The sequence below is a fragment of the Macrotis lagotis genome, chromosome 4 (assembly GCF_037893015.1).
Source record: "Macrotis lagotis isolate mMagLag1 chromosome 4, bilby.v1.9.chrom.fasta, whole genome shotgun sequence".
Classification (NCBI taxonomy): Eukaryota; Metazoa; Chordata; class Mammalia; order Peramelemorphia; family Peramelidae; genus Macrotis; species Macrotis lagotis.
The window spans coordinates 126,035,180-126,062,939 of NC_133661.1; the positions used below are offsets into that span (position 1 = coordinate 126,035,180).

Consider the following 27,760-nt stretch of genomic DNA (forward strand, 5'->3'; position numbering starts at 1 on the left):
TAGTGTATACAGGTCCAACTTTGAATCTTAAAGTTGTCTTGCAGGATGAGAAGAGAGTCCTTTTTGGGCAAGACAAATTGGGTAGACAGGTTGTCAAAGGACTGACAGGATTTAGTGTTGGAAGGTGTTTTAGAAATTTAGAAATCATCTGGTTCTGCCCTCTCATTTTACAAATGAGAAAACAGGCCCAGAGAAGTTCATCTCCCATAAATATTATGAAGCAGGGCCTGGGTAGCTGGGTGACACAGCAGATAAGAGTACCAGCCCTGGAGCCAAGAGGAGTTCAAATTCAGCCTGAGACACTTAATAATTACTCAGCTGTGTGACCTTGAACAAGTCACTTAACCCCATTGCCTTGCAAAAGCAAAAAAAAAAAGCAGGGTCAGGATTTGAACTTGAAGCCTTAGAGTGGAATCAGAATGAAAATCCCAGGACCAGTGCTTAGTATGTTTGTCTTTGGGCAAATTATTTGAGCACTTTGGCCTTCAGTGGCCTCATCTATGAAATGAGAAGAGGTTGGGGCAGCTAGGCAGTTTAATGGATAGAGCACTGGAGGATCCAAGTTCAAAATCTGTTCACAGACACTTGATACTTACTAGCTATGTGACCCTGGGAAAGTTACTTAATCCCTATAGTCTCATGAAAGAAAAGAAAAAAAAGAGAAAGAAATGAGAGGAGGAATGAACCAGATGGTTCTAGGTTTCCTCCATTTTGGCCCTAACTCAATGATTTCTCTGCCTTCTTTTCATCAACCACTGGAGTGAGGTGACTGGCAGTATTGCCTCACTTAAATCTAATTCACTCAAGAATTAAGACAACACCCTCTCGATGACTTTAATACTCTTCAAGAAGGAACCTGAGTACCTTCAGTCCATGGGTAAACACAGACTACAGGTGTGGTGGGTGAACCAGCATTTATTAGGCCCAATGTCTAGTACACTAAATATATGCTTAATTGACTGATGGAATTATAGGGTTTATAAGATTAATATGATTATAATAGCTAAGGGTTTCCTTAATAGACAAAGGGATCCGTAGAGATGACCTTCAGCCTTTCTTGGGGAAACTGGCTCTTTGAAGTTTCTCCAGGGAGGACAGTTTAGACTTGGATTCTTTCAAAACAGAAACAACCAAGAAAAGTCCTACAGCTGGAGGGATGGTTTAATCTCATTTCATTTCAAGAAGAAGAAGCTGGAGGTTTCCCTTGGTCACTCTGGGATGGCCCATTCAAGTCATCAAGCAGTTTTCCCAATCAATTCACTGAGTGCTTAATTATTTTTAGCGATCTTCAGATAATAGTTCATGTTTATATAGTACTTTAAAGGGTCTTACATGATTTTTCCTCACAACTCTGGGAGGTAATTGATACAAATATGGACACTTGATATTAAATAACTTGTCTTCAGTCCCAAAGTGGTGGGTGGGGTATTTTAACCTTTGGCAGTTTTTCTAACTCCCAGGCAGCTCTCATTTCATTCAACTCCCCAAGTTCCGTGGACCTCACAGAACTGAAGAATTTCTCCCTCTCCTTAGTTAGCACTCCCTCTTGGCTTCTGACATCAGCCTCTGGATATGGAATCAACACCTGGGACCTTGGGAGTCACAATCTCTATGAACCTAGTTTTTTTATTTGTAAAATGAGCCAGTTGAACTAGATAATCACTTCCAGCTTGAAATCCTATTATCCTAATCACTGCATTCCATTTCCTCTGGCCTCTGATAATAGCCTTGCTACTGGTAGTTCCCCTCTCTCTGAGCTCCTATAATTTCTCTCTCTCTCTGTCTCCTCTGTCTCTGTCTCCCTCCCTCTTTCTCTCCTCTATCTTCTCTCCCTCCTTCCCTTTCCTCTCTACTTCCCAGATGCCATCTCTTTCTCCCTCCTCTCTCCTTCTCTTTTTCTGACTCTCCTCTTTTTTCTCTCTCCCTCCCTTCTCTCCTCTTTCTTCTCCCCCTCTTTCTTCCCTTTCTTCCCTTCCTCCCAAATGCCATCTCTTTTTCTCCTCTCTCCCCTTTCTCTCTTCCTCCCTGCCTTTTCTTCTCTCTTCCTTCCTTTTTCCTTTCTTCCTCTCTTTGTTTTTTTACTTTCTTCCTCGCTCCCTTTCTCCCATCTTTTCTTCCCCCCTCTCTCTTTCCTTCTTTCTTTCCCTGCTTTTCCCTCTCTTTCTCTCTCCCTCTCCCTCCCCTTTTCTAACCATCTATTTTCCCACCTACTGGGAGTGTGGGGCAAAGGCAGACAAAGCCTCCCTCTCCAGGTCATTGAGGAGACTCTGCTTCGATAGGGAGGGCCTCCAGATTGCTAAGAGGCCTCCCACAATGCCTCCTTTCCTATTCAAAACTCCTGTCTGCCTATGCCCTCTATACATTTACCTCACACAGACTCAGCTCCAGAATTTCTTCACAAAACTAACACAAAGCTCCATTCAACCTAGGGAATTAAAACAGAGAGGAAACAAGCTGACCAGAATGGGTGTGAGAGGGCAGTGATTCGAACTAGTGTTAGATAAAAGAACTATACTCCAGCTAGCCCAACACTCATGGCCCTGGGGCAGAGAAACTGGGTTCAGATCCTCTAGCATCTGACAGTCCTTCCATTTTTCTCTTCAAGTGGCTTCAGTGTAGGCCTCAGTTTTCTTTCATTTGTAAACTGAGGGAGCTGACCATTTGCCATCTGTGGTCCCTTCGAGCTGCAGCTCCAGGATCCCTTAAAGGGAAACACCAACTTTAGCCTCAAGTTGTCTTTTTCACATCTTCACATATCACATCTGTGACCAGCATGTTTGGACTAGAGAGTTATTTTCTTGGATCTACACCAGTCTTGGGGAGAATATTAATAATGTGCAGGCAGCTAGAGGCACACAATGGATAGAGAGCTGATTCTGGAGTCAAAAAGAATTGAGTTCAAATTCAGTTTCAGATTCTTAATAGCTGTGTGATCCTGGACAAGTCACCTAAACTCTGTCTCAGTTTCCTTAACTGTAAAATGGGGATAATAATCACCCCTACGTCTTAGGATTATTGTGAATCTCAAAGGAGATAAAATTTATAAAAAAGAAAAAGAGTTTAGGAAGAGTCTGGCATAAGGTAGATACTATGTAAATTCTTATTTCTCTCACTTCCCTGTCTGCCTCTAGAGAAGCAGGGGTAGCTGCTCCCTTTTAAATGGATTCTTACATCAGAATAAATGAGCAAAAGAGGTGCAAAGAAAAGAAGCATGAATTTGAAGTCAGATAACCCTGATCTGAATTTGCCCTTGGACAAATCACTTGACCTCCTCAGGTCCTTGTCCCAAATGAGGAGATTGAACTAGATGACCTCTAAGGTCCCTTCTGGAGCTTGTTTGTTTTGCCACCTGGTGATACCTAGTCCTGACTTTTCTTTGGGGAAAACAGTTTTGGGGGTCCAGGAGGAGTTTTCTAAAGACTATAGCATTGTTATGACACTTCCACAAACTTCAAGTAAAATCATTGTTTTTAGTTTCATTTCTAAACTCCAGGTGGCGTCTTAGGCTGTGTGTCTGAGACCAAGGCATTTTGCTTTGAATCCTAACAGCTGGGGAACACAGAGCTTATAGGATGGATATGAGAATTGAATGAGCTAAAATTTGTAAAACTTTTAACACAGTGCCTGGTCCCTCTGGAGGCACTTAACATAGGTTTCCTTCCTTTCTCTTTTCCCCTTCTTTCCTTCCTTTCTTCTTTCCCTCTCTCTCTCCACTACCTTCCTTCCTTCTTTTCTTCTTTTCCCTCTCCTTCTCTCCCTTCCTCACTCTCTCCTTCCCCTTTTTGATCTCTTCTTTCCTTCCTTTCTTTTCTCCTCTTCCCCTTCTTTTCCTTCCTTTCCTTCCCTCCTTTCTTCCTCATTCCCTTCTTCACTTTATCCTTTCCTTCTTCCCTGCCTCCCTTCCTCCCTCTATCCCTCCATTTCCCCTCTTCTTTTCTTCTCTCTTTTCTTCCTTCCTTTCCCCTCTTTGCTCCTTCCTTCTCTCCCTCTATCCTTCTACTTCTCTCTCTGCCCTCTTCCTTCTTCTTTCCCTTCCCCCTTTCCCCTTTCCTTTCCCCCTCTATCCCTTCCTTCTGCCCTCCCTTTCTCTATCTCTTCTTTCCTTCCCCCTTCCCTTTCTTTGTTTCCTCTCTCCCTTGTTCCCTTCTTCCCTTCCTGCCTCCTTCCTTTCCTCCCCCCCCTCTTCCTTCTTCCCTTCCTTCCTTTCCCTCCCTTTCTTCCTTTTTCCTTTCCTTCCTTCTTCCCCCATCCCTTCCTTCCTTCCTTCCTTCCCTCCCTCCCCTATCCCTTCCTTCCTTTCTCCTCCTCAGAATATCTCATAATTCTTATTTTGAAGTAGGAAAAACTGAATAACAAGAGAAAAGCTGCTTTAAATTATAATCTAATTAATTAGTAGTCTCAGTTTTGCCTTGAGGGACATTGAACAGTTAATAGATCAAAGAATTGAGATTTGAAAAGGAACTTAGAAAACATCTAGTCTAAATAGTGAGACTCATTTATTTATACAGAGGAAGAGGTGAGACTCACACAGGTGAAGTCACTTGTCCAAAGTTGCTCTGAGGGTCTACCAGGTCCTGTTTCCAAATATGTTTTGTCCTGCCACCTGGTGGCAGAGCTGGATATTGGAGACTTACAGAGTATTATTCTAAAATGTAGAGCATGAGAGCCATAGGATGTGGCCAAACCAGACCAGAAAATATTTAACAAAATAAATGAAAATGCAAAAAAAAAGTAATTTTATATTTTTAAGTCTAATTCAACATGTAGCCACAGGAAACCTTATAAACTCATTGACCCCTTTAGCAGTCCCTATTTATTTTTGAGTTTGATACTACTGACCTAGGGATCCTTTCCCCCCATGCTCCTTTTCCTAAAGACCTTCAGGCATGGGGTTGGTATATCATTAGGATTTAGTGTTGTCAAGGACCTTAGAAGTCATCTAGTCCAGTTAACTCATTTAACAGATTTGAATAGATTGATTCCAATGTCCTTTGCCCACAATGTTTGACAAACTCATGGTTCTCCCTATGAATAAACTAACTTTTTAGAGGTAGGTGACTAACTTGATAACTCATAAGATATAGATGTTCATTTTTTGTTTCTTTTTAACATTATTTTTTTTGTTGATAGTCTGTTTTTAATCAAACCACTGTATTTTCACTGTTTTCTACTCCATATTTCAAAGCCTCCCTCATAGCCACTTCTTAATTTTGTAGTCCAGTTGTGTGTGACTCTTTGTGATTCTATTTGGGGTTTTCTTTTCAAAATTGAAATGGTTTTCCTTTTCCTTCTCCAGCTCATTTTACAGACAAGGAACTGAGGCAAACACAGTTAAATGACTTGTCCAGGATCATACAGCTTAGTAAGTCCTTGAGACCCAATTTGAACTCAGAAAGATGAGCCTTCCTGATTTCAGGTCCTGGTACTCTATCTGTTGTACTGCCTAGCTGACTAGACATCCCTTATAGCAAAGAATAAAAAGGAAGGAAAATAGCAGACTAGCAAAACTAACTAAAATTTTAAGTAAGTCTGATAGTATATGCAGTGTTCCACATCTTAAACTTCTTCCTTTTCCCATACCTGTTGATATTTCTTTTTGGGGGGTCAAACTCAGTCATTATAGTTTTGTAGCCTTCTCCAATTATTTCACTGTTGTTCTTTAAATTTATACTGTTTAAACAATTTTGTATATTGGTTTCTTTATAGTGCTTACTTTGGTTTGCAACAGTCCATATAGACTTTCCTCATGCTTCTCTTTATTCATAACCATTAATTCTTACAGTCCAATGAGGTTTCATTTCAGTCAGGTACTACCACCTTTTTAGTCATTCTCCAAAAGATAGATAATAGATATTAGTTTAGAAATTGCTTTACATACATACCTCTAGCACCCTCCACAGACTCTTTGTTACCTTATCATTATTTATCTCCTCTTGTGGTAGGGCAACATAGGTCTTGTGATCATATATTCTGGATTTTTTAAGACAGACCTGATTTTGAATGTTTTATCCCGTATGGCATCATGTTGCTGTTTAGTTGTTTCAGTCATGTCTGAGTCCTTATCACCCCATATGGAGTTTTCTTGGCAAAGATTCTGCCATCTATTTGTCCATGTGGCACCATGCATCAATACATACAGGACCTGTGAGTTTTGGGGTGTGGGAAATGCTTCCACCAGTGTATATTGCATCCTATTTATAGCTGATAGTTTTAGAAGATTCTTTGTTGGTCAGAGAGGCTGAGAGACAGTTTGGAAAAGTGGAAAAAGTGGAGTCAGAAAGCCTGGGTCCAAGTTGTGGTTTTGCTATTGCCTCCTTATGTGACCTTCGACCAATCACTTCATCTCTCTGGATTTCAATTTCTGTATTAGAAAGTTGAATTACTTACCCATGACTATAAATCTAATAAGTGGGAGAAGTGGTATTTAAACCTAGGCCATCCTGACTCCAAGGTCATTATTATGCACTATTAAAAGCTTCTTCTTATATCCTCAGTTTAAAATGTTTTGTCCTATCATCTCCATAATTCAGGGAAATACCTCAGAAATGCCAACATTTTAGCAAATAGTAATGGAATGAATCAACTCATAGGGATTCAGGATTTAGAACTGGAAGGGACCTGAGTGTCATAGAATCCAATAAACTCATTTTCTAAATAATGAAACTGAAGCAGAGAGAAAAGCTGTCCAAATCAGTAAGTATTTTAGTAAAAGACTGACATGTCATTAATTATTGAGAACCAAAAAGCTAGAGATCACAGGTTGTTGTACTCATGAAAACATGTGCACAGTAGCACATATTATGTGTCTACAATGTGCACATGTATAATTTTATGGTGCCGAAGGCACGATGTGGGTGGTGGTGACAATTGCATGTTTCTAATTGTAAACTCCAAGACTACAATATGTTGAGGATTGATGCAAAGAACATTAAAATTGTCCTGATTTGAAAGACAAATTAAAACATACATACCTTTGTCAGATTTTTGGCTTGGAGAGTGGTCTAGATGAGTGTCACCTACCATTCATAAAGTGCTGGCACTTTATAAAGAAGAAGGCAAAAGACAATCCCTCCTCCACATGAATATGCAAACAACAATGTACAAAAAATTACATACAGGATAAACGGGAGATAATCAGAAGGAGAAAGGCACCAGAATTAAGGAGAATCAAGAAAGATCTGTAGGAAGTATTATTTTAGCTGGGATTTGAAGAAAATCAGAAAGGAGAGATGAGAAAGGACAACATTCTAGGCAAGAGGGCACTCAATAAAGATTTCCTGGAGTCAGAGTTGAAGGGTCTTATGTGAGGACCAGCACAGGAAGCCAGTGTCATTGATCTGAAGAACATGTCCAGGAGTGCAAGGTGTAAGAAGATTGTAAAGGTAGGAGAGAGAGAGAGAGAGAGAGAGAGAGAGAGAGAGAGAGAGAGAGAGAGAGAGAGAGAGAGAGAGAGGTTTTGAAGAACTTTTGAAGAGCTTTAATAAGCTGGGGGGAACTGGGTGACACAGTGGTTAGAGTGCTGGACCTGAAGTCAGAAACTCATCTTCCTGAGTTCAGATCTGACCTCAGACACTTACTATGTGACCCTAGGTAAGTCATTTTATTCTCTTTGCCCCAGTTTTCTCCTCTGCAAAATGATAAGGAGAAGGAAATTGTAAATCACTCCACTATCTTTGCCAAGAAAACTCAGAATGGTTTCACTGAGGATCAGACATGACTGCACCTAAGCCAAAGGATTTTATTTTTTAGACCCTTATATAAGTATAAAATCATAAAACCTACCCTATATTCTAGCATCTGAGCTGGACCAGCTGTATTTTAGACAAAATACTTAGGTTCTCTGAACTTCTGTTTCCTCATCTATAAAATGGGGACAATCATACCAGTCTTCCTTACCTTACCAGTTTATTGCACCATTCTTCTTTATCTCATCAACTTGTGAAGATCAAATGAAAACACAAACACTGTAAAGTGTTTTACAATTTTGAGGCATTATTGTAAATATTAGGCTGGGGCTGCCCTGCCTCAGGATGTTATATGAATGACTTTATTTAGGTTCCAACTCTGAACCCATCTTCTCTTTCTGGTGGAGTCCCTCTAGATGACTGAAAAGGAGCCTTCTAGTTCTAGGACAGGACCCAGCTTTCTGTCAAGACTGCTGTCCGGATGGGTGGGCTTCAACTTACCTCGCAGGATGGCTCTATTTGGACAGTGTTGTTTTCCTTCCCGTCCAGGCAGGACACGGGTCCTGGCCCTCGATGGCTCATTTCCTTAGCACAGAACAACAAACCTGAGTAGGAGCTGCTGCTTCAGGCTCCAGGATGGGCCAGGGGGAAGGGTCACAGGGTCATGAAGCCCAAACAACCCCTGCCTTCTTCCCTTATACCCCTTTTACATTTTTTTTACAACTTGGGATGCTAGAGGAGCTAGGATCTCACTGGGGCTCATAGATGGAAAGTGGGGGGAGATAAATCTACTTAAGTGAGGTGCTCTCATTTCTGATTTTAAAGTAGAAACTTTGCCTAAATGTTCACTCTAGATCCTTCTTCACTCTACTTACTCCAGGGGAGAACCAGAGGAATGAGTGCTGACTCTGAAGTAAGAAGGTCTATGTATCCAGGGGCTTGCTGGTAAATATTTAACAACTCTCTCTAGGAAAAAGAAATGAACCCACACACACTTTGAGTTTGACCTGCATTATTAACATATTTTCCTCCACCACTTTCTTAAGTCTAGATAATCAACCAAACCACAAATCAAGCTCTGATTGGTAGCTACTCACTTTAAAGATGAACAGTCAGCTCTCCGAAGCTGGTTGGAGGTTTCTCCAGTGCACCTCTGTCTGTGTTCAGCTCTTGTTTCCGATCTCACCTGTGTGATGTTGGGCAAGTCAGTTCACCTCTGGGCCTCAGTTTACTCATCTATAAAAAGAGAGAGTTGTATTAGATGACATTTAAGGTTGTCATTCCCAGAGAGGAATGAAAAATGAATGGTCTTGAGTCCCCTCCCCACTTCCCAACCCCCTTAATTGAGATTGAGGAAAGATTTAGGGCCAGCTTCCTACTGGACTGCCACTGGTTCTGTCCCTGATGGCTCCTGGTCCTGGTCCTGGTCCTAGTCTCAGTGACTCTAACCCCATCTTTGAGACTAAGAGATTGCTACCACCCAGGAGTGCTGAAACTCTCCCACCCCTTTATCCTTCATTTTAATCTGAGTCTTCTGCTCTAACAAAGCCTGCTTCCTCCATTCTGTTTCTGAGTCTGCTAACTCTGAGTGCAGAAAATATCTTCATTGCCAAAGGTTCCTTAGGAAGGTGCTCAGGTCTGCCCTGGCGACCCTATCCTCCAGCCCGGCCCAAGTCAGGGAAAGGGGCGTGTGTTCCTTTAAGAGGCTGGCCCGGCGTGGTGGGGTTTGTTCTGTGCTGTTTCCTTTCTGGCCATTCAGGAGCCCCAAACATATTCCGGAGCCCTCCAAGCCTCTTTCACTGAGTCGGGACTGTGGGAAGTCTCACAGGAGTTGGACTGGTAAGTGAGCTCTCTGAAGTCCTGGCCCAGAGAATCCAGGGAGACACCTTTGCAAACCTGTGCTTTCTTGCAATCCTTGCTCTCCATTGAAGCTCCCTTACTCTTACCCCTGGTTCAGGAGAGACTGGACTCAGGGATCTGAGACTAGATGTAGGGCAAGAATGGGGTCTGTGATCAAGAGATAAGATACAGGAAAAGCACGAGATCTATGATTTGTTCATAGGGAGGGCTTTGTGGCAGGGAGCCGGGCTCTGGGGAGAAAGCCTCTGGATTGGAACTATAGCAATGAAAGATTGAGTCTGGGGGATCTTGAGGGACAGGCTAGTTAAGATTTAGAGTAGAGGTCCAGCTTAGTCTCTAGGGCAGAGGAAAAGGGTTTGCAGGGTATTGCAATATTCTTCAGGAGGAGAAATTGCCTGGTATGAGCCAATTTTACAGAAGTTTTCCTGGTGGAGTGAGGTAAAGAGGTAGGTTAACGGAGAGCATTGTTACCTATAATATAGCTTGAAGGAACCTGAGAACAATTATGTGGGTGCTAGAAATGACCCTTTGGTTGGACTTGGCTGGGCTGTGACCTCTACCCCAGCAACTCTGACAGTCCAGGAGACCCACATTTTTAAGTTTGTTTCATTTGAGGTAATAAGAGATAGTATGAACATGAGTGGAATTGTGACCAACAGTCAGAGTAAAGCAGAGAATACAGCTTCAAACTTCCCCAGTTTCTCTGGCCCCTCTCCTGGAGTGCCCTCCAGCAGTGGGAGGGGCAGGCAGATTGTTCTGTGGGGCATTAGAAGAGATGAGGGCCAAGAAATTTTGTCTCTGTCAGAAAGTGGGAACTTGGTGGGTGGTTTCTGGAATGTTTCTAGGGGTAGACAGGTCTATTAGATAAGCAGAGATTTTTTTTCTAGTGGACTCTCAGAAACCTGGAAGATCCTTTCCTTTGGGATCAGGAAACCTAGCCCTTGAGGGAAGAGATGTATTGGAGGGGAGTGCTCTGGTTCCTTTGTGGGATTCAGTTAGGGGGAGTGCTTAGGGAATGTCTGGAGGGATTGTGATTCTCCTCTCAGCTCACTTCTGCTTCCACATTCCCTTGACTGATAGTGGCAGTTTCAAAGGAACTTATAAACCTTGTCCAAACAGGGGGCACAGATGTCAAATTCCTCTCCCAGAGCCCTGGGGAGGAGGTGGTTGAGAAACCTAGTAGGGGCATAGCATCCTCTGCTGGTACTATGGAGATGTGCAATCTGAATACAGAAAGATACTTGGTTTGGTGCCATAAATCATAGGCATATAGATTCAAAGGTAGAAAGGAAATTTAATCCCTCTCATTTTATAGAAAGGGAAATGGAAGCAAAGGGAGATTAAGTGACATGTATATAATCACACAGGTAGAAAGTATTAGAACTTAGAATTAAACCTAGATTTCCAAATCCAGGTTCTTATTAAATTATATATGTAAGTCCTTACTTTAGCCAGAGCATAAATTTAATAAGTATAAGCACTTATAAAGCATTTTGTAAGCTTCAAGTGCTAAGTTGTATGTATATATGCATGCATGCATGTATGTATGTATGTATCTATCATCTATCTGTCTGTTTTTATATCTATATATCTACTTAGTTCCTCCTCCTCCTCTTTCCTCTTTACCTCTTAATTAGGGAGGCAATTGGTGACAAGAATCCTGAGAAAAAGTCAGAAACCATGGTAAAATTTTAAATTTGAAAAACTAAGAGATATATGATAAGAGTGAATGTGAAAGGCTGTAACTGTAAATAGAATTTTGCCTTACCATTCTTGCTTCATTCCTTTTCCCTTCATTGAGGGGAGAATCTGCTTATGAATCAGCCATAGCAGTTGAGGTCTGGATGGGGTTTCTGTGTCCCCTAATATATTCCGTTGCATCAAAGTGTAAGGAAAGGAGCACAAGAAGACAGTAGACTTAGGTTCTCCCCCTAACTTTACTACTGACAAGCTTTGTGTCTTTGGACAAGATGCAATGGCTTGAGCTTCAGTCAGGAAGTTGGAATCCTGCTTTTTTGATGCTTCCTAGCTGCATGCCCTTGGACATTTCCCTAAACCTTTTTCCAGCCTTAGTTTTTTTTATCTGTAAAATGAGAATATTAAAAGCTTCTTTCTCAGAGTTTGTAGTGAAGATGAAATGAGATAATATTTATAAAGCACTTTGCCAGCCTTAAAGTATTCTTTAAATGATAGCTATAGAATAAGGAATTTGATAATCTATAATTTTGTAATTCCTAATATTTTAGGAAATGGTTTTATCCTAAATTTAAAGAATGCCAGGAAGATCAGAACAGCTTTGGGCATCAAACAGGAGCTCTTGTTTTTTCTCTGAATGATTCATAATTGGACTGGATCCTGGGCCCTCTCTGTTGTTTCACTAGGCCTGAGGAAAATCAGATTGACCTTCAGTGGTAGGAAAGAGCAGGGTGTTGTGTGCCTGCTTCTTGGGCTCTTTTGTTCAACTGGATGTAGGACTTGAGTTGGGTAAAATGATATGGGTTATTTGGAATGAAGACCATGAGAGCAAGGTTAAGAAAGGAGTGTTCCCCAGTGACCTCATGTAGGCAGAGGGATATTTGCATTTCTCAGCTTAAGAAACTCAAGAGTGTAAAATCTGGAAGGAACTTTATAGATCATCTAGTCCAATACTTTTATTTTACAGGTGAGGCAATTGAAGTCCAGAGAGCTGTAATTACTTACCCAAGGCCTTACTTGAATAACAAAACTGGGATGAAAGCCCAGGTCTTGTATCCACTTTTATAAGCTTTTAGGGTTTTTTTAGATTTTTATGTAAGGCAGCAGGGTTAAGTAACTTGCCCAAGGTCACACTTCTAGGTAATTTTTAAGTATCAAGTCCTCCTAACTCCAGGGCTGGTACTCTGTCCACTGTATTACCTAGCTGCCCTGTTTTAGGTTTATTTCTACTAGTTTGCCTCTCCAGTTATCCTCTGGCTACATACACTAATTTAGATTTAGAATATTGAAACTCATTTTTGTCTTCAATCTGGAACTAAAGAAATGAGGTAGGGGAAAAGTTTTGGGGAACCAGGGTACAAAATAGAAAGAATGATGAACCTGGATGGGAAGGCAAAATGCCTGAAAGAAGAGACTGAACCATCATTAAGCAAATGGTGCCAAATTTACTTTTCTCACTTGATGTCTGGAAATAAGAAGTCCTGGGTTTAAGTTTAATTTCTTACTCTTTGGGAGGTTTAGACACCTTTAGTTAGTCATAATCTTTTGTCCATCTGTTAAATGGGGAAGAGAATAATACTGGTTCTACTTATAAGAGGTAAAGAAATGGTGAGACAATTTTTTTGGTTGATGTGATGGCAGATTAGTTTATGAGAATCCTATCCAAGGATCATGCTCATGGGACTCATGGATAATTAGTGAGTTTGCTTCTGAAAGTGTGTGATGATACTGAATGGAGATTCCACCTCTCAGTTGTTTCCTATCACCTTAGGACAAAGAGAGGCCTTTTGGTTGGCTGGAAACTGAATTGGAACCAAAAGTATGTACCAAAGGTTTTAGTAGTCCCAAGTTGGAGGAAATCATTGAAGATTCAGTGACCAACTTAGGAAGGTGGCTTTTCTGAGGACATGCTTGACCTTGCCCTGGTATGGGTTGGTGTTGTAGCTAAAATGAACAAGGAACTTATACATCGGCCCTGTAGATTCCAGAGTCAACTCAATGGCAGGAAGAATGTTTGTAGCTAACACTTTCAGTTGGAGCCTACTCTTCCTAAGGACTGAGGTGGTTTTTTCCCACCCTTTCTAGCTCTTACAAAACCCTCTACCAAAGGAAAGAAGATGCAAACAGGTCTTGCCAAGGGGGCCATATGCTCCAGAGTTCTGAGGATTAACCTTACTCCTTGTGTGGAGCATGAGTTCATACTGAAACCTTTGGTGTACATTCTCAGAGACCAACCATGCAGAGAGCAGAGAACAGCTCAGAATACGTGTGTGCTCTGAAGTAAAGAACTGGGGTCTTCCATCATTGGAACTTTCCAGAAGCAGACTCATTAACTATCCACAAGTCTCCCCTGGGTTTCCACTGAAATCCGGGCCCTCTTTAGCCATTACGTAAACTTTATTGAAGCTCTCTACAAATATAAATTGTTGTTGTTTCAGAACCAAAGTAAGTTCTTCTTTCCCTTATATTCCCTGTAGCTGTTGCCTCCTGGTTCTATGCAGCTGCATATGAACTGCAAAGCACCTAAAACAATATGTGGCACATGATGATGTTTGTCCTTCATTCTCCAAGAGCTCCATGGCATTAGGGAGGTGATGCCATGAAAAGTGAGTGAATTGAATTTGAGTGAGGGTATGTTGTGCTAAGTCAACAACCTCACTGGTGCCATCTGGGTCCAGTGGCCAGATATGAATCAGGATGATTGGAGATGGTCCTGGATTTGAGGAAGTCAAGTTAAATGACTTGTCCAAGGTCACATACCTAGTCAGTGGCAAGTGTCTGAAGTCAAATTTGAACTCAGATCCTCCTAACTACAGGGCTGGTATTCTATTCATGGCACCACCTAGCAGCCCCATGTGGCACGTAGTTATTATTTAATAAATATTCATTGATTGATTATATCTTATAGATTCCACTGGGAACATGAACAAAGCCCAATCTTGATTCCTTGAGGGCAGTCAAGTGTCTTTTGCATCTTTTTGCATTCCCAGTGCTTAGTATAGTGCCCCTTAATAAATGTTTATTAATTGTTGATAAGAATTCAATACATCTCATCCCTGAATCTGCTGAAGAGGATGCTTATGTTTCTAATCTCCCTGTGGATCAGAGAAGAATTTGGGGGTAAATGGAGTCAGGAACCCAGGTCCTGGAAGAGAATCAGTTTGTTCCCTCTAGCTATGCACAGACTGTCTGACAGACAGGGCATAGTTCAGTGGGGCAGCCAGCTGGACCACACTCAGCCTGAAGGGGTGGGAGGGCTGACTGCCAATCTTTCTCAGCAGGGAGGCCAGACTCAGGGTTAAGCAAGACATGAAAGGCTTAGCTTACCACCCAGGGCTAAAAAATGGGAGGAGAGGAAAACTGGGGCTATGTAGATTCTGGTTTCTTTGTGGCTTTAGAGTCATCAGCAAGGGAATTTTTCATGAACTGAGAAGGAAACTAAGAGAGGCTACCTTGACTGTGGCCAAGGTGGTACTCTTAACTGGCCCTCTGTTGCTTGATCCAAGATGGTTAGACATCATAAGGATGTGTTCCATATTCCTCTCCCAATGGAATCATTCTCTTACCCATGTGCTCTTTTTTCTTAGCTGGCTCATTTGGAGCCTCAACCCTTAGCCAAGAGCAGTTGAATTTTTCTGGATGAGAAATGCTGCTGGTGTTGTTGATTGTGTTCCTGCTGCCCTCTGGCTGTCCTGGACTCCCTTTCTACAATGGTTTCTACTATGGAAATATCATGAATGACAGAAGCTACAGAGATGGCCTTGGAGAAGGTGGGTGTGTCTTCTAGGGTTAGCAAGGAAGCTTATTTGTGCAAGGCAGGGAGAAATCTCAATTTTGACTGTTTAATCAATCAATCAGCAAGTTCTTAAATGCTTACCAATAGTCTGGACTGGCAGCTAGGCAGTGTGATGGATAGAGTCCTGGTCCTGAACTCAGGACAACCTGTCTTCCTGAGGTCAAATATAGCCTCAGACACTTACTAGTTGTGTGACTCTGGACAAATCACTCAACCCTGTCTGCCTCAGTTTCCTCTTCTGTAAAATGAGACAGACAAGGAAATGGCAGACCACTCAGGTATCTCTGCCAAGAAAATCCCAAATGGACTCACAAAGAGTTAGATATGATTGGAAAATGAGAACACAAATATTCTGGACAGTGCATTGGGGTTACAAGGAAAGCAAAAACAATTCTTGCTCTTATGGAATGTACATTTTAAAAAAAAACTTGCTTTAATTCAGAATTTAACAGACATCAAATATAGTTCAGAGTTCTTAAGAATGTCTTTATAATGCTATTGTTATTATGCAAATTTCTCTCCTAGTTTTTCATCAATTTGTTTTACAAAAGGCTCTCCAGATTTTTCTGAAATCTTCCCTCTCGCTATTTCTTAACAGTGTAATAATTTTGTAATGCATCGGTAATTCTCAAAGAGTGTGCTGCTAGTTTCATTGATTGTGCAATGAAATTTTTGGTGCTATATTAATGCAGATAAAAAAATTTGAAATAATTTTGTTTAAATGCATTTTACTTATCTACCCATCACATGGAGTATGGCAAATCATGGTAGTCATAAAATAAACAAAACCTATCTATTATTTGTTTGTACTAACCACAAAGCACATCAACTTTGAACTCACAAAGAACACAACAAAAACAGCTGCTCTTATTTAAGGAAAACTGAGAATATTAGAGTTTCTTGACTCTCCTATAGTGCTACCAAATTCAATGTTCAACTATTTGAACAAAAAAAAGTTTGAGAATCTAGTGTATCACATTCATGTGCTGGGAATTGATCATTCATTCCTTCTTCAATTGATGGGGATCTACTTTGTTTCCAGTTCTTTGCTACCACAAAAGTGTTGCTGTGAATATTTTATTGTTGAGCCTCAATTTTTTTTAAATAAAAATTTATTGTAATCACAGTTCATGGACAACTCTTTAGTATTTAGGTTGGGCTGAACAAGAAGCTTGTCCTTAGCACCTTTCTTCTACTCTCCAGAAGAAGGGAAGCTACTTACAGAGAACAATTCTTTGGAACTGGTTTTTGGCTAATATTTTTGGGGGTATCTTTGCTGATGGGAGGATTTCTTCAATGTATCCTGTTGCTGGACAGGGCCTAACCTGGGAGCTGACTTCTTCTTCTAGATGACTTTTCTCTACCAAAAAAAATCCTTCCTGATCTTAGTTATATGGTATTGATTGAGTGAAATATCTTTTTTCTTTTTTTATTGATTTTTTAAAAAAATTTATTGATAACTTTTTTGTTTTGATGTTCTTCTGTCATATCAGACAGAGAGACAGAGCTGTCCCTTATAACAAAAATAAGAGGGAGGAAAAAGCAGTTTAGCAAAACTAACCAATCCATCTGGCCTGAAAGTATATCCGAAATTCTGTACCAACACTCTCTCACCTATATAAAGATGAAAGATGAAAAGAGGTACATTTTATTCTTTCATCTTCTGGGTCAAGTTTTCAGATCATCTTTTCCTTAGGATCTTTTGAAATGCTTCCTTAGATCTTCAGCTGTTCTAATTTGAGTTGTGAGTTGTGGTTGTGAATTGTAACAATGTGGTAAATACCAAGAGACATCTTGCTTCTTGACCCTGGTCTTAGACAGTTCCTCACCCTAGATTCCCATCTCTCCCAAAAGGTTTCTTCAATGGAGTGAAGTTGGTGGTAAAGACACCTGAGGATCCCTTGTTCACTTACCGAGGTGCCAATGTGACCCTGCCCTGCCACTACTACTATGAACCTCCTTTGACCTCCTCTCGACCTGTCCGAATCAAGTGGTGGAAACTACAGGAGAATGGAACCCCTGAGCAAGATGTGTTGGTGGCCATTGGACTGAGGCACCGGAGCTTTGGGGAATATCATGGTCGGGCTCACCTTTTACAAGAGAAAGAGCAGGATGCCTCCTTGGTGATCCTCGACCTGCGCCTACAGGACTATGGGCGCTATCGGTGTGAGGTCATTGATGGGTTGGAAGATGAGAGTGGTGTGGTGGAACTAGAACTGAGGGGTGAGTAACTGGGGAGGGATTAAGAGAGAGAGAGAAAGAGAGAGAGAGAGAGAGAGACAGACAGACAGACAGACAGACAGACAGACAGACAGACAGACATGGGGACAGAGACAAAGAAACAGACAGAGATACAGACAAATAGAGACTGACAGAAAAAGACAGAGAGAGATGGACAGGAACAGAGAGAGGCAGAGAAAGACAGACAAGGACAGAGAGATGGAGACATACATAGAGAGAGAGGCAGAGAGATGCAGAGAGAGAGACAGAGAGAAACACAGAAACAGAGAGACAGATGCACAGAGAGAAAGAGATATATATACACACACACATAGGGGAGGGAGGGAGGGAGAGAGAGAGACAGAGAGACAGAGAGACAGAGACATAGAGAGAGAGAGAGACAGAGAGACAGAGAGGGAGAGAGACAAACAGAGAGAGAGAGAGAGAGGGAGAGAGGGAGAGAGAGAGAGAGAGAGATGGAAGCAAAAGGTGTAATATTGGGATAGGGGGAACCAAGGGGAAAGGGATGGGGAAAGGGTTCAAACCTCTGCTTTTAGTGTGGGACTATTTTCAGAGTATCATGAGATTTAGATCTTGATTGGATTTTAGAGATTATTTAATTCTCCCCCTTCATTTTACAAATGAAGAAACTGAGGTCCATATAGAGAAATGAAATGATTTGCCTGAACTTCCATAGGTAGTAAATCACAATCAGGATTCAAACCCAGGTCTCCTGATTCCTAATTTCATGTTCTTTCCTGAACTATTATATCCATTCTAAGGTATTCTATATTCTTTTTTTTTTAAGGTTTTTGCAAGGCAAATGGGGTTAAGTGGCTTGCCCAAGGCCACACAGCTAGGTAATTATTAAGTGTCTGAGACCGCATTTGAACCCAGGTACTCCTGACTCTAGGGCCAGTGCTTTATCCACTACACCACCTAGCTGCCCCATGGTATTCTATATTCTAAGCAAATTATGTTACCTATTATGGCTATAGTATATATAGTATATATACTATACCTATCATATTATATTCTAGCATCTCAGTCTCTGAAAATGCTTCCTCTTTTTAACAGCTAACAACAACAGCTAGCATTTATTCAGCACTTTGATTCCTATACATATGTTAACTGATCCTCACAATTTAGTGAGGGAGGTGCTTTTATCCCCATTCAACAGATAAGTAAATCTGAGAGAGATCCTTGCCCAGGGTCATACAGTTAAATGTCTGAGACAGGATTTGAACTCGAATCTTTATTACTCCAGGTCCAAATCTCTGTCCACTAGACCACAGTTCATATCCCATATTCACTAAGCTCTTTATGTACTATATTTCATGTTATCCTCACAGCAACCTGGTGGATATTATTCCCATTTTAGAGATGAGGAAGTAATTTGTTTAGTAGGCTTTGTGTCCAGGTCTTGATTCTAAGCACAGCACATGCTGTTAGTTTGTCTAACTAGACTGTTAATGAGCTGTTGGAGTGTCTGGACTGCAGGAGTCTGCATCCTTCTTTTCCTAACGTGGGGATGAGAGGGATGATGAAAAGCATGAGCTAGGGAGCCTCTTAGGATAAAAGTATGAACTTGATATTAGGAGATTTTTTTCTTGTCCTGTTTTCATCATGGCTGCTTACTAGCCTTGTGACTTTGATCTTAGTCACTTTACCCTTACCTCTCTGTAGTTTTACTTCCTTACTAGTAAAATAGGGATATCTCTCCTGATGCATTTTTAGGGTTGTGGTCAGGATTAAAGGAGATACTGTAGGTGGAAACCCTTTGAAATGTGTGAAACGCTATTAAAAAAACAGAAGTAATTATTGCTCTGATTCCTGAATCTGGTTCTATGTGAGTTTCCTAAGTATAAGGAAGCAAGTTTTAGTTGATGACAGAGGCCATTTTCCAGACACCTCTCCTTTGTGGGAAAAAGGGTTTTCTGTAGTTGGGAGGGCCTCTCTATAGCATCATAGTGGTCTCTCTCTGGAGCTGGGGAGTCTATAGTCCCCCTCAGATTTGTTGACCTGGGAGCTAGGAAAAGGAGAGGAATAGAAATAGGGTTGAGAGATCCATGATAGGGGGTTGTGGATGGAATGGTAGGATTATAAATGATGTGGTTGGGGTGATGGGAATAGGTGATACCAGAGGAAACTTGGAAATGGGATGATTAGAGAGCTGGGATTGAGTAGACCAAGTAGTAGATAGGATAGGAGAGAAAAGGATATAGAGAGAACAATAGAAAATGAAGTATATGGGGGTTAGTTGTATGGACTATGTAGTGAGATGAAAAAAGCACCTTTATCTTCTCCATCCCCTCAACCAAACCTCCTTTCCTCCCCGATTCACACATCTTATAATTTTTTGCTTTAGATATAACCTGAAGTTTAGAGTGAAAAGTCTAACAAAGGTGCAGATTCCTCAGAGATCAGGTTACTAGTTAGAGTTTTGGGGGTCTTTGACTGCTGCTGATTGCACTCTGATACTTCCTAATAAGGTCACTTAAATGGGATAACTAGAAAATTATGATTAGCTCTGCCTTCTATCTGTGAAAGCTGCCAGCACTGGATTCTTGATGAGATCATTCAGTGGAGGCTTTTTTTCAGGACCTGGAGATCCTCAGGGGTGAGCCCAAAACATAATTTATCATCCTTTTAGCATTTCTTCTGTCTTTCCTCTATAACTCTCCCTGTGAACTTTTGTCCCTCTTCCCTCTCTCTCCACTTGTTTCTTTTCCCCTCATATTTGCTGGTATCATAGATACCTACCCCTTTTCTCTCCTTTACTTCCAATACATTCTGCTAATATATAACAAAGAATAAAGCTTTTCTCCCTTCCTTGAACCCTTGTGGAGCAGTTTCTAGTTCACAAGGACTATCTAGCTGTCCTGGCCTCAGGATCTCTTTCTTTAGAAACCAATTCCAATCATCTAGTCAATTCTTCCTATGATCATTTCTAGGTGTAGTGTTTCCCTATCAGCCACCCCATGGTCGCTATCAGCTCAACTTCCATGAGGCACAGCTGGCCTGTGAGGAACAAGATGCTGTGGTGGCCTCCTTTGAGCAACTCTTCCAGGCCTGGGAAGAGGGGCTGGACTGGTGCAATGCAGGCTGGCTGCTGGATGGGACTGTGCAGTACCCCATCACCCTGCCTCGACAGCCATGCGGGGGACACAGCCTGGCACCTGGGATCCGTAGCTATGGGGAGCGTCACAAGAGACTGCACCACTATGACGTCTTCTGCTTCTCTTCATCTGTGAAAGGTGAGTGTAACCTGGCAGAACCTCAGCTTTTCTGGTTAGAGTTGGATATTGGGGTTGTGTGACTTTGGTCTTGTTGTAGTTTGTGCAATTCATTCCAAATCAGAGATTAAAGATTCATGTATATTAGAGAATGTATGTAAATGTATATATGGGACTGCTAGGTGGCACAGTGAATAGAGTACTGGCCTTGGATTCAGGAGAAAGGGAGTTCGAATCTAGCCTCAGACACTTGACTCTTACTAGCTGTGTGACCTTGGGCAAGTCACTTAACCCTGATTGCCTTGCATCCAGAGTCATCTCCAGTCATTCTGATTCCTATATGGCCATTAGACCCAGATGGCTCTGGAGGAAAAAGTGAGGCTGGTGACTTAACACAGCCTCCCCCTCACTCAAATCCAATTTACGTGCTTGTCATGGCATCACCTCCCTGATGTCATGGTTCTTTTTGGAAAATGAGTACAAACATTATATAATGTGTGTCTGTGTGTGTGTGAGTAAATATAGAAATATGTATATAGAAATACATATTTAGAAATATATTAGAAATATGATAGAAATAGAAGCTATATACATTGTTTGAACATCATTATCTGTATGTTATTTTCCCCATTGGACTGTCTTACTGGTATCATGGATACCTACCTTGACCTCCAATACATTCTGCTAACATATAATATAAAGAGTAAAGCTTTTTTCCCTTACTTGAACCTTTGTGGAACAGTTTCTAGTTCACAAGGACTACCTAGCTGTCCTGACCTCAAGATCATTTTATTTTATTTTTTATTTTTTTTAAAGATTTTATTTATTTTGAGTTTTACAATTTTTCCCCTAATCTTACTTCCCTCCCCCTACCACCCCACAGAAGGCAATTTGCCAGTCTTTACATTGTTTCCATGGTATACATTGATCCAAATTGAATGTGATGAGAGAGAAATCATATCCTTAAGGAAGAAACATAAAGTGTAAAAGATAGCAAGATCAGACAATAAGATATCAGGTTTTTTTTTTCTTCTAAATTTAAGGTAATAGTCCTTGGTCTTTGTTCAAACTCCACAATTCTTTCTTTGGATAAAGATGGTATTCTCCATTGCAGACAGCCCCAAATTGTCCCTGATTGTTGCACTGATGGAATGAGCAAGTCCATCAAGGTTGATCATCACCCCCATGTTGCTGTTAGGGTGTACAATGTTTTTCTGGTTCTGCTCATCTCACTCAGCATCAGTTTATGCAAATCCCTCTAGGCTTCCCTGAATAAGATCATTTTCTTGAGAGCAAGAACTGTCTTCTGCTTTAATATAGCTGGTACATAGTAAGACACAATAAATATTTGTAGACTTGTTGGGATAATAATAATAATAATAATAAAGTTAAACATGATTATACATGCACAACCTGTATCAGATTGGTTACTGCCATGGGGAGGGGGAAGGAAGGGAGAGTGATAGAAAAATGTGGAACTCAAAAGCTTGCAGAAAGATGAATATTGAAAACTATGTTTGCATGTAATTGGAAAAAATAAAGTCTTTAACAACAACAGATAATAATAATAGTAATAGTAATAATGATGATGATTAATAATGGACACTGAAAATGTGCTTTAAGCTTTGCGAAGTGCTTTATTAAACATAAAAATGATCTCATTTGCTCCTGTACCTAAACTTTGTATCTTCCTTACTGTGCTCTGCATACAGTGTGTATTTAATAAATGATTGCTAAATTGAATTGAACTATAATCCTTGCTGTCTTGGTTGCTTTAATGATCATGGCACTCCCTACATCTCCCCATAGGACGGGTATATTATTTAGAGCACCTGGAGAAGATGACAATGGCTGAGGCAGAAAATGCTTGCCTGGAGGATGGGGCACACATTGCCAAGGTGGGGCAACTCTTTGTGGCTTGGAAGTTCTATGACCTGGACCGCTGTGATGCAGGCTGGCTGGCTGATGGCAGTGTCCGCTACCCTGTCACCCGTCCTCGGCCTAATTGTGGATCCCCCATTCCTGGTGTACGAAGCTTTGGCTTCCCTGACAAGGAGAGCCGAAAATATGGGGTCTATTGTTACCTACAAAGCTAGGGCTAAGGGGAGGGCTTCTCTTGTCCCCAGTCTTAATCCCTCTTCTGTTTCTTCCTCCTTCCCCTCCCCCCCACGGCTGGTGTATTTATTAAAAGTCTTATTTTCCCTGAGGGTTAAGGAGTTTTAGATGACTTTTTTACATTTTTTCAATAGTTTGTTTAAACAATAATATTTTTTATTATGTTTTTTTAAAACCCAAAGAAGAAATTGATTTCTCCTAAGACATGCCTTCTCACATGTCTTTCCTACCTCTGGGCTCCATCTCTTACTTTGGGCACTCAATAGGAACATAGAACATTAAAGCTTCAGAGAAACTTCAGAGATCATCTAGAATAATTATGCCATTTTATAGATGAGGAAACTGAGTCCCAGAGAAAGGAAGTGACTTGTCTAAGGTCACATAGAAAATTAGAATCAGATCTAGAATAAACCCAGATCTTTAGACTTCCAGTGCACAGTTCTTTAAGTGTACCCTGGGTTCTCCTTTTTCTTTCCTTTTTCTTTTATAAGAGGAGAGATTCCATGGAGAAGGGGTGTATGTGTCTATGTTCATCTTACATTGACATACAAGACAGGGGATTCTGAAATCAAGAATTTGGACAGCTCTTGCTAACTTGGCCTGATGCCTCTCATATTTACCTTGTCTCCTCCCACTTCATGGGGGACCATTCTTGTCCAGGTGAGCCCAAATCAGTCCATCCAAGAAGTTGATGCTCCAAACAACATCCCAATCTCTATAACTATTCCTGAACCAAGAATTTTTTTTTTGTCTCACTCCCATTTTCTATGTCCTTTCTGGGGAACTGCCACTAGGACCATTTCAAGAGCAATAAATGGTGCTATGACCTTTTTTAAATCAATTGTAATTTCTTCTTGGTTTGTCTCTACCTGAATTTTTCGTTTTTTGAATGTGCTGAAAGATGGATAATTGCATCTCTTGCTCTGTGGTTGGATATGACTGAGAAGAACGATAAGAGAAAGAAATAGGTTGTGCGCGTGCAAGCGTGTGTGTGTGTGTGTGTGTGTGTGGGTGTGTGTGTGTGTTGGCAGGAGTGGTGAAATTATGAGGGAATTTCTGTTCCCCTGAATTGGGGCTGCTGCCATAGAAATATTTTCTTAAAGGCATCCAGTGAATTTGTGGAACAAAGGGATGAATCTGAAGGAAGAAGTGAGAGGGGAAAACCCCTGCTGTCTTAGTGAAGCTTCGTTACTGCTGGAAGCTGGATACTTGGGACAGATTTTTTTATTACATCCACCTTTATTCACCCAGAGCTGGAACTCTGGGCTGAAGACATATTCAGAGTCTCATTATAGGAGCACTGTCAGTTGTTGGAGACCAATAATACTATAGTCATCCCTTCCATATCTTGGGAGTTGGAGGCATGGCATCCCCCCTCTATCTGGAAAAATGTGGATAAAAATTTTTGGCCCTCCTTTTGTACTAGAGAAGAAGTTTGAATTGATATATTTTTTGTTTTTCTGAGTTTCTAAACTTTTTTCTTTTCTTTTTTTTTGGAAGTAAAACAAAAAGTATGCTTCATTCAGTATTCAGATATCATCAGCTCTCTCTCTGGGAATGGAGCATTCATTACTCTAAGTCCTTCAGGGTTGTCTTGGGTCAGTCATAGCACTTCTGAAAAAAGCTAAGTCATTCATAGTTGATCATCTTTCAATATTGCTCTCACTTTGTATGCAATACATTTCACATTGCATCTGCTCAAGTCTATCCAGGTCTAAACTTTTTTCTTTTATCATCTACTGGCCTTCATGTATCATCTGCGGTTTTCACGAAATTCCCTAAAATTCTCATTTAATTTCTAATACTGACCTGTAATGTATTGAAACCAAGGTGGGTAAAGTTGAGATGTGGAAGAGCTAACCATATATAGGAATTCCCTTTTTTGATTATAGTGAAAAAATTAGAGAGGGAGGGGTTCAAGCAGTGAACTAAGTGTGGCCAGTTCTACTTCAGATACAGATCTGAGGACTCTCTCCTTTCCCCCATTTATCATCTGTGAACCCCAGAAATCAAATGTGAAGGATAGATTCAAATTCTGTTCTCTGTTCTCTATTCTATGCAAATATTCCTCTGTGATCCCCCCCCATTTTTTTCTCAATGTCTATAATCTTTTCCAAGTATCCCCTCCAAATGAATATACCAGCTTCCTTCAGTACATTCTGTTTCCATTAATAGTACTGTATAAAACCCAGTTTACAACCTCTCATCCTATTCTGGCTTCTTTACCTGAGTGTAATTTGTTTTCATGAAGACTTACACACACACACACACACACACACACACACACACACACACACACACACACACACAGATATGCATATGTATGCACACATATACACTCCATCATCTAAACCTCAGTTTTTTCTTCTGTAACATTAGGGGAGTGGATGAAATGACCTCAAATATTTCTTCTAGCTCTAAATCTGTGGTCTTATAGAAATCATCCTGATAAGAATAAATTGCAATTGGTTTTACTGTATATGGTTTATAGCAACTTGTCTACTATATACACACTTAGTTCTAAATTTCCTTTAAATAAAAGATTTATAATCTTTGGAGAATTAACCAAAAGCCTTTTCATTTCCCAAAAGTTCCTTCAATAAACTCTTAGATATTCGGCGCCACCCCTTAAATTACAAGGAAAAAAAAGAACTCTTCCAATTTTTTTTATTATCATCATTGTCAGTTTTCAAAAATATAAATAGGTGCATGGAACCATGGTGGCCTGCACGGTCCCGGGGGGGGGTGTGTGACATTCGAACCTTGGATCAGGAGTGCCCCCCAGCCCTGCTGTGACACTGGCTGTGATGGCACATTGGTAGTGAGAGGAAGCCAGAGAAGCTATTTAATCAGAGTGGAATCAGCCCCAGAACCCATCCCCCTTTAAGCTTCTCCTCTGTATCTCTCCTTTTGTCTTGCCTTCCTCATGTACCTTTCTCACTCTTCCCCTCATCCCTCTGACTCTTGCCCTTATCACAGACATTCTACCCCTTCTAGCCCCTTCTCTTCTGATACATTCAACTACAGTTCACTAGTACAGCATTCTCCAAGTCCTCCATCTCTGGAAAATCCACGTGATTGCATCCTCCCTCTCCCTCTGCTAGCTCTTCTTAGAGATTAAATAACAAATAATTACATTGTTCTTGGATAAAATCAGGAAACAAAAAATAATCTTCTTTATTTAACTTAACCCCCTCCCCGAATCCCCTCCTCCCCCCGTCCCTGCCCTGGTCCCTGAAATAGGCACAACATGAAATTGAAGAAAAGTACCTAAAACTCAGACTGTGGGGAAAAATGTGGCTGGAATCTAGTTTTTTGCTTTAGTGATTTGTGAAAAGAAAATAAAACAAAATATTTTGGGGGATGATTTTTTTTTTGGGTGGGTATATACATGATGTGGGTTTTTTCCTTTTTAATGTAATTCCTTATATGACAGAAAGCAACAAGAAGGTGACAATGACTCCATGAAATAGTGTCAGTTCCGTAAGGTCTGTCGGCTCATTCTGTCCTTTTTGGCTCTCTAGGGGGGAATTTACTGTCTAGTGGGCTGTGCTCTGGACATTGCTCCGCTGAGGCTGAGAATTCCGCCTTTGTAGTCGTCGCTTATAGGTGGTAGCTGTGGGATGAGAGAAGAGAGCATGGTGATTGCTCAGTGGAGGGAAAACAGGGTTGAGCCCACTCTAACTCCATAGATGAAGCCAACTCTAACTTCCATCTAGTTCACTGTCCTTGGTCCTAACTTCTATTTGGTGACATCAACTTTCATTGAGATTTATGAGCATTGCTTTTCCCCCAAACCTACCAGATTTATCAGGTCTCAATTATAGTTAACAGATGGGTAGAAAAATCTCTTCTTTATCTTTTGAGTCACATATTTTTCACTATAAACACTCTTATAGATACTATATTGGGAATACCCAGTATGATTCTGTTCAATTTTATGAACCTATCAGGTCCTAGGGCCAAAAAGAGGCAGCTGGAAATTCCAAGAAACTTCTTTTCCACTCCCTCTTTGGCAGTGGAAAGAATTTTGGAATTGGAATCACAGTATGAGTCCCAATCTGGGCTCAGCCTAGGACTCAGTATACCCTTCAAAAAAATGAGAGGATTGGCCTAGTTGACTTCTAAGACCCCTTCTAGCTCTAATTCCATGATCATATTTTTCTATGACTCCCTACCCCACTTTTTAAAAGTAGGACCTGAGGCATTTTCAAAAGTAAAATTCTAGAAATTCTGGAGGGGTAGGAAGAGGGATGCCTTATGCTGAAATTCTTAACTCTCTGTTTAATCCACTGATCAGATCCTTCCAGGACAGCTTGGGAGGGGAAGAAGCTTTAGGTATACAGAAATAGCCAGTACTTACGATTTATGCAGGCTATCTGTGGCTCTTCCCAGTGTCCACTAGGTAGGCATCGGATTGTGGGCACATGGCGCTGGACAAAGCCCTCCTTGCATTGGTACCGGACCAGTGAGTTGATTTCATATCGCTCCTTTTTCTGTCCAAAAGTTCTAGCATGTTCAACTGTAGGAGGGTCTCCACAAGCCACTGTAAGATTGAGAAGGAGTGGTGAAACATGTTTGTATGTAGGTATACATACTTATACACCTATTTAATATTTTATTTTCTCCCAATTACATGTAAAATAATTTTTAACATTCATTTACAAGTATTTTTGAGTTTGAAATTCTGTCCCTTCTTCCTCTCTTCCCTCATTGAACTGGCAAGTAATTTGATATAGGTTTTACATGTGCAGTCATGCAAAACTATTTCCATGTTAGTCATATTGGGAAAGAAAACATAAATTTAAAACCCAAGAAAAATAAAGAAAATGTAAGCTTTGTTCTGCATTCAGACTCTATCAGTTCTTTCTCTGGAGATAGAAAGCCTATTTCATCATAAATTCCTCATAATTGTCTTAGATCATTGTATAGCTGAGAATTGTTAAGTCATTCAAGGTTGATCCATCATACAATATTGTTGTTACTGTATACAATGCTCTCCTGCTTTTTCCTCACTTCAGCATCAGTTCATGTAAGTCTTTTCAGGTTTTTCTGAAAGCATCCTGCTTGTCATTTCTTATAGCACAATAGTATTTCATCACAATCATATACTGATCTTTTTCTCCTCTGAATTTTTAAACACATCATCTATG

General features: G+C 40.7%; 2 protein-coding genes across 4 annotated transcripts in view; one reads left to right on the top strand and one right to left on the bottom strand.

Moving 5' to 3' along the window:
• The first annotated feature begins 15 nt into the window (after positions 1-15).
• Positions 16-23,428, top strand: HAPLN3 (hyaluronan and proteoglycan link protein 3). Of its 3 annotated transcripts, none has more exons than XM_074234121.1 (5): positions 16-13,846; positions 14,828-15,010; positions 16,891-17,259; positions 20,211-20,513; positions 22,302-23,428. In XM_074234121.1, the coding sequence occupies exons 2-5, from the start codon at positions 14,887-14,889 to the stop codon at positions 22,586-22,588; spliced, it is 1,083 nt and encodes a 360-aa protein (XP_074090222.1). In that variant the 5' UTR covers positions 16-13,846; positions 14,828-14,886; the 3' UTR covers positions 22,589-23,428. The 3 variants fall into 3 exon arrangements, with proteins under 3 accessions (XP_074090222.1, XP_074090223.1, XP_074090224.1); XM_074234122.1 differs by having other exon boundaries at positions 16-9,524; XM_074234123.1 differs by having other exon boundaries at positions 16-8,630.
• Positions 23,429-25,846: 2,418 nt separating this feature from the next.
• The window catches only part of ACAN (aggrecan), a 42,207-nt gene continuing 40,293 nt past the window's right edge, over positions 25,847-27,760 (bottom strand). Inside the window, exons 17-18 of the mRNA XM_074236212.1 lie at positions 26,971-27,153; positions 25,847-26,223 (exon numbers count right to left, since the gene is read on the bottom strand). Of these exons, the coding sequence (XP_074092313.1) occupies positions 26,147-26,223; positions 26,971-27,153 (260 nt within the window). The 3' untranslated portion in view covers positions 25,847-26,146. The remainder of the gene's footprint in view (positions 26,224-26,970; positions 27,154-27,760) is intronic.

Bases quoted from the DNA above. Each gene is read 5' to 3' on its own strand.
- HAPLN3 (XM_074234121.1), top strand. From the start codon at position 14,887: ATGCTGCTGGTGTTGTTGATTGTGTTCCTGCTGCCCTCTGGCTGTCCT. The intron at 17,260-20,210 runs GTGAGTAACTGG...GATCATTTCTAG, and splicing joins GGTGGAACTAGAACTGAGGG to GTGTAGTGTTTCCCTATCAG. The intron at 20,514-22,301 runs GTGAGTGTAACC...ATCTCCCCATAG, and splicing joins CTTCTCTTCATCTGTGAAAG to GACGGGTATATTATTTAGAG.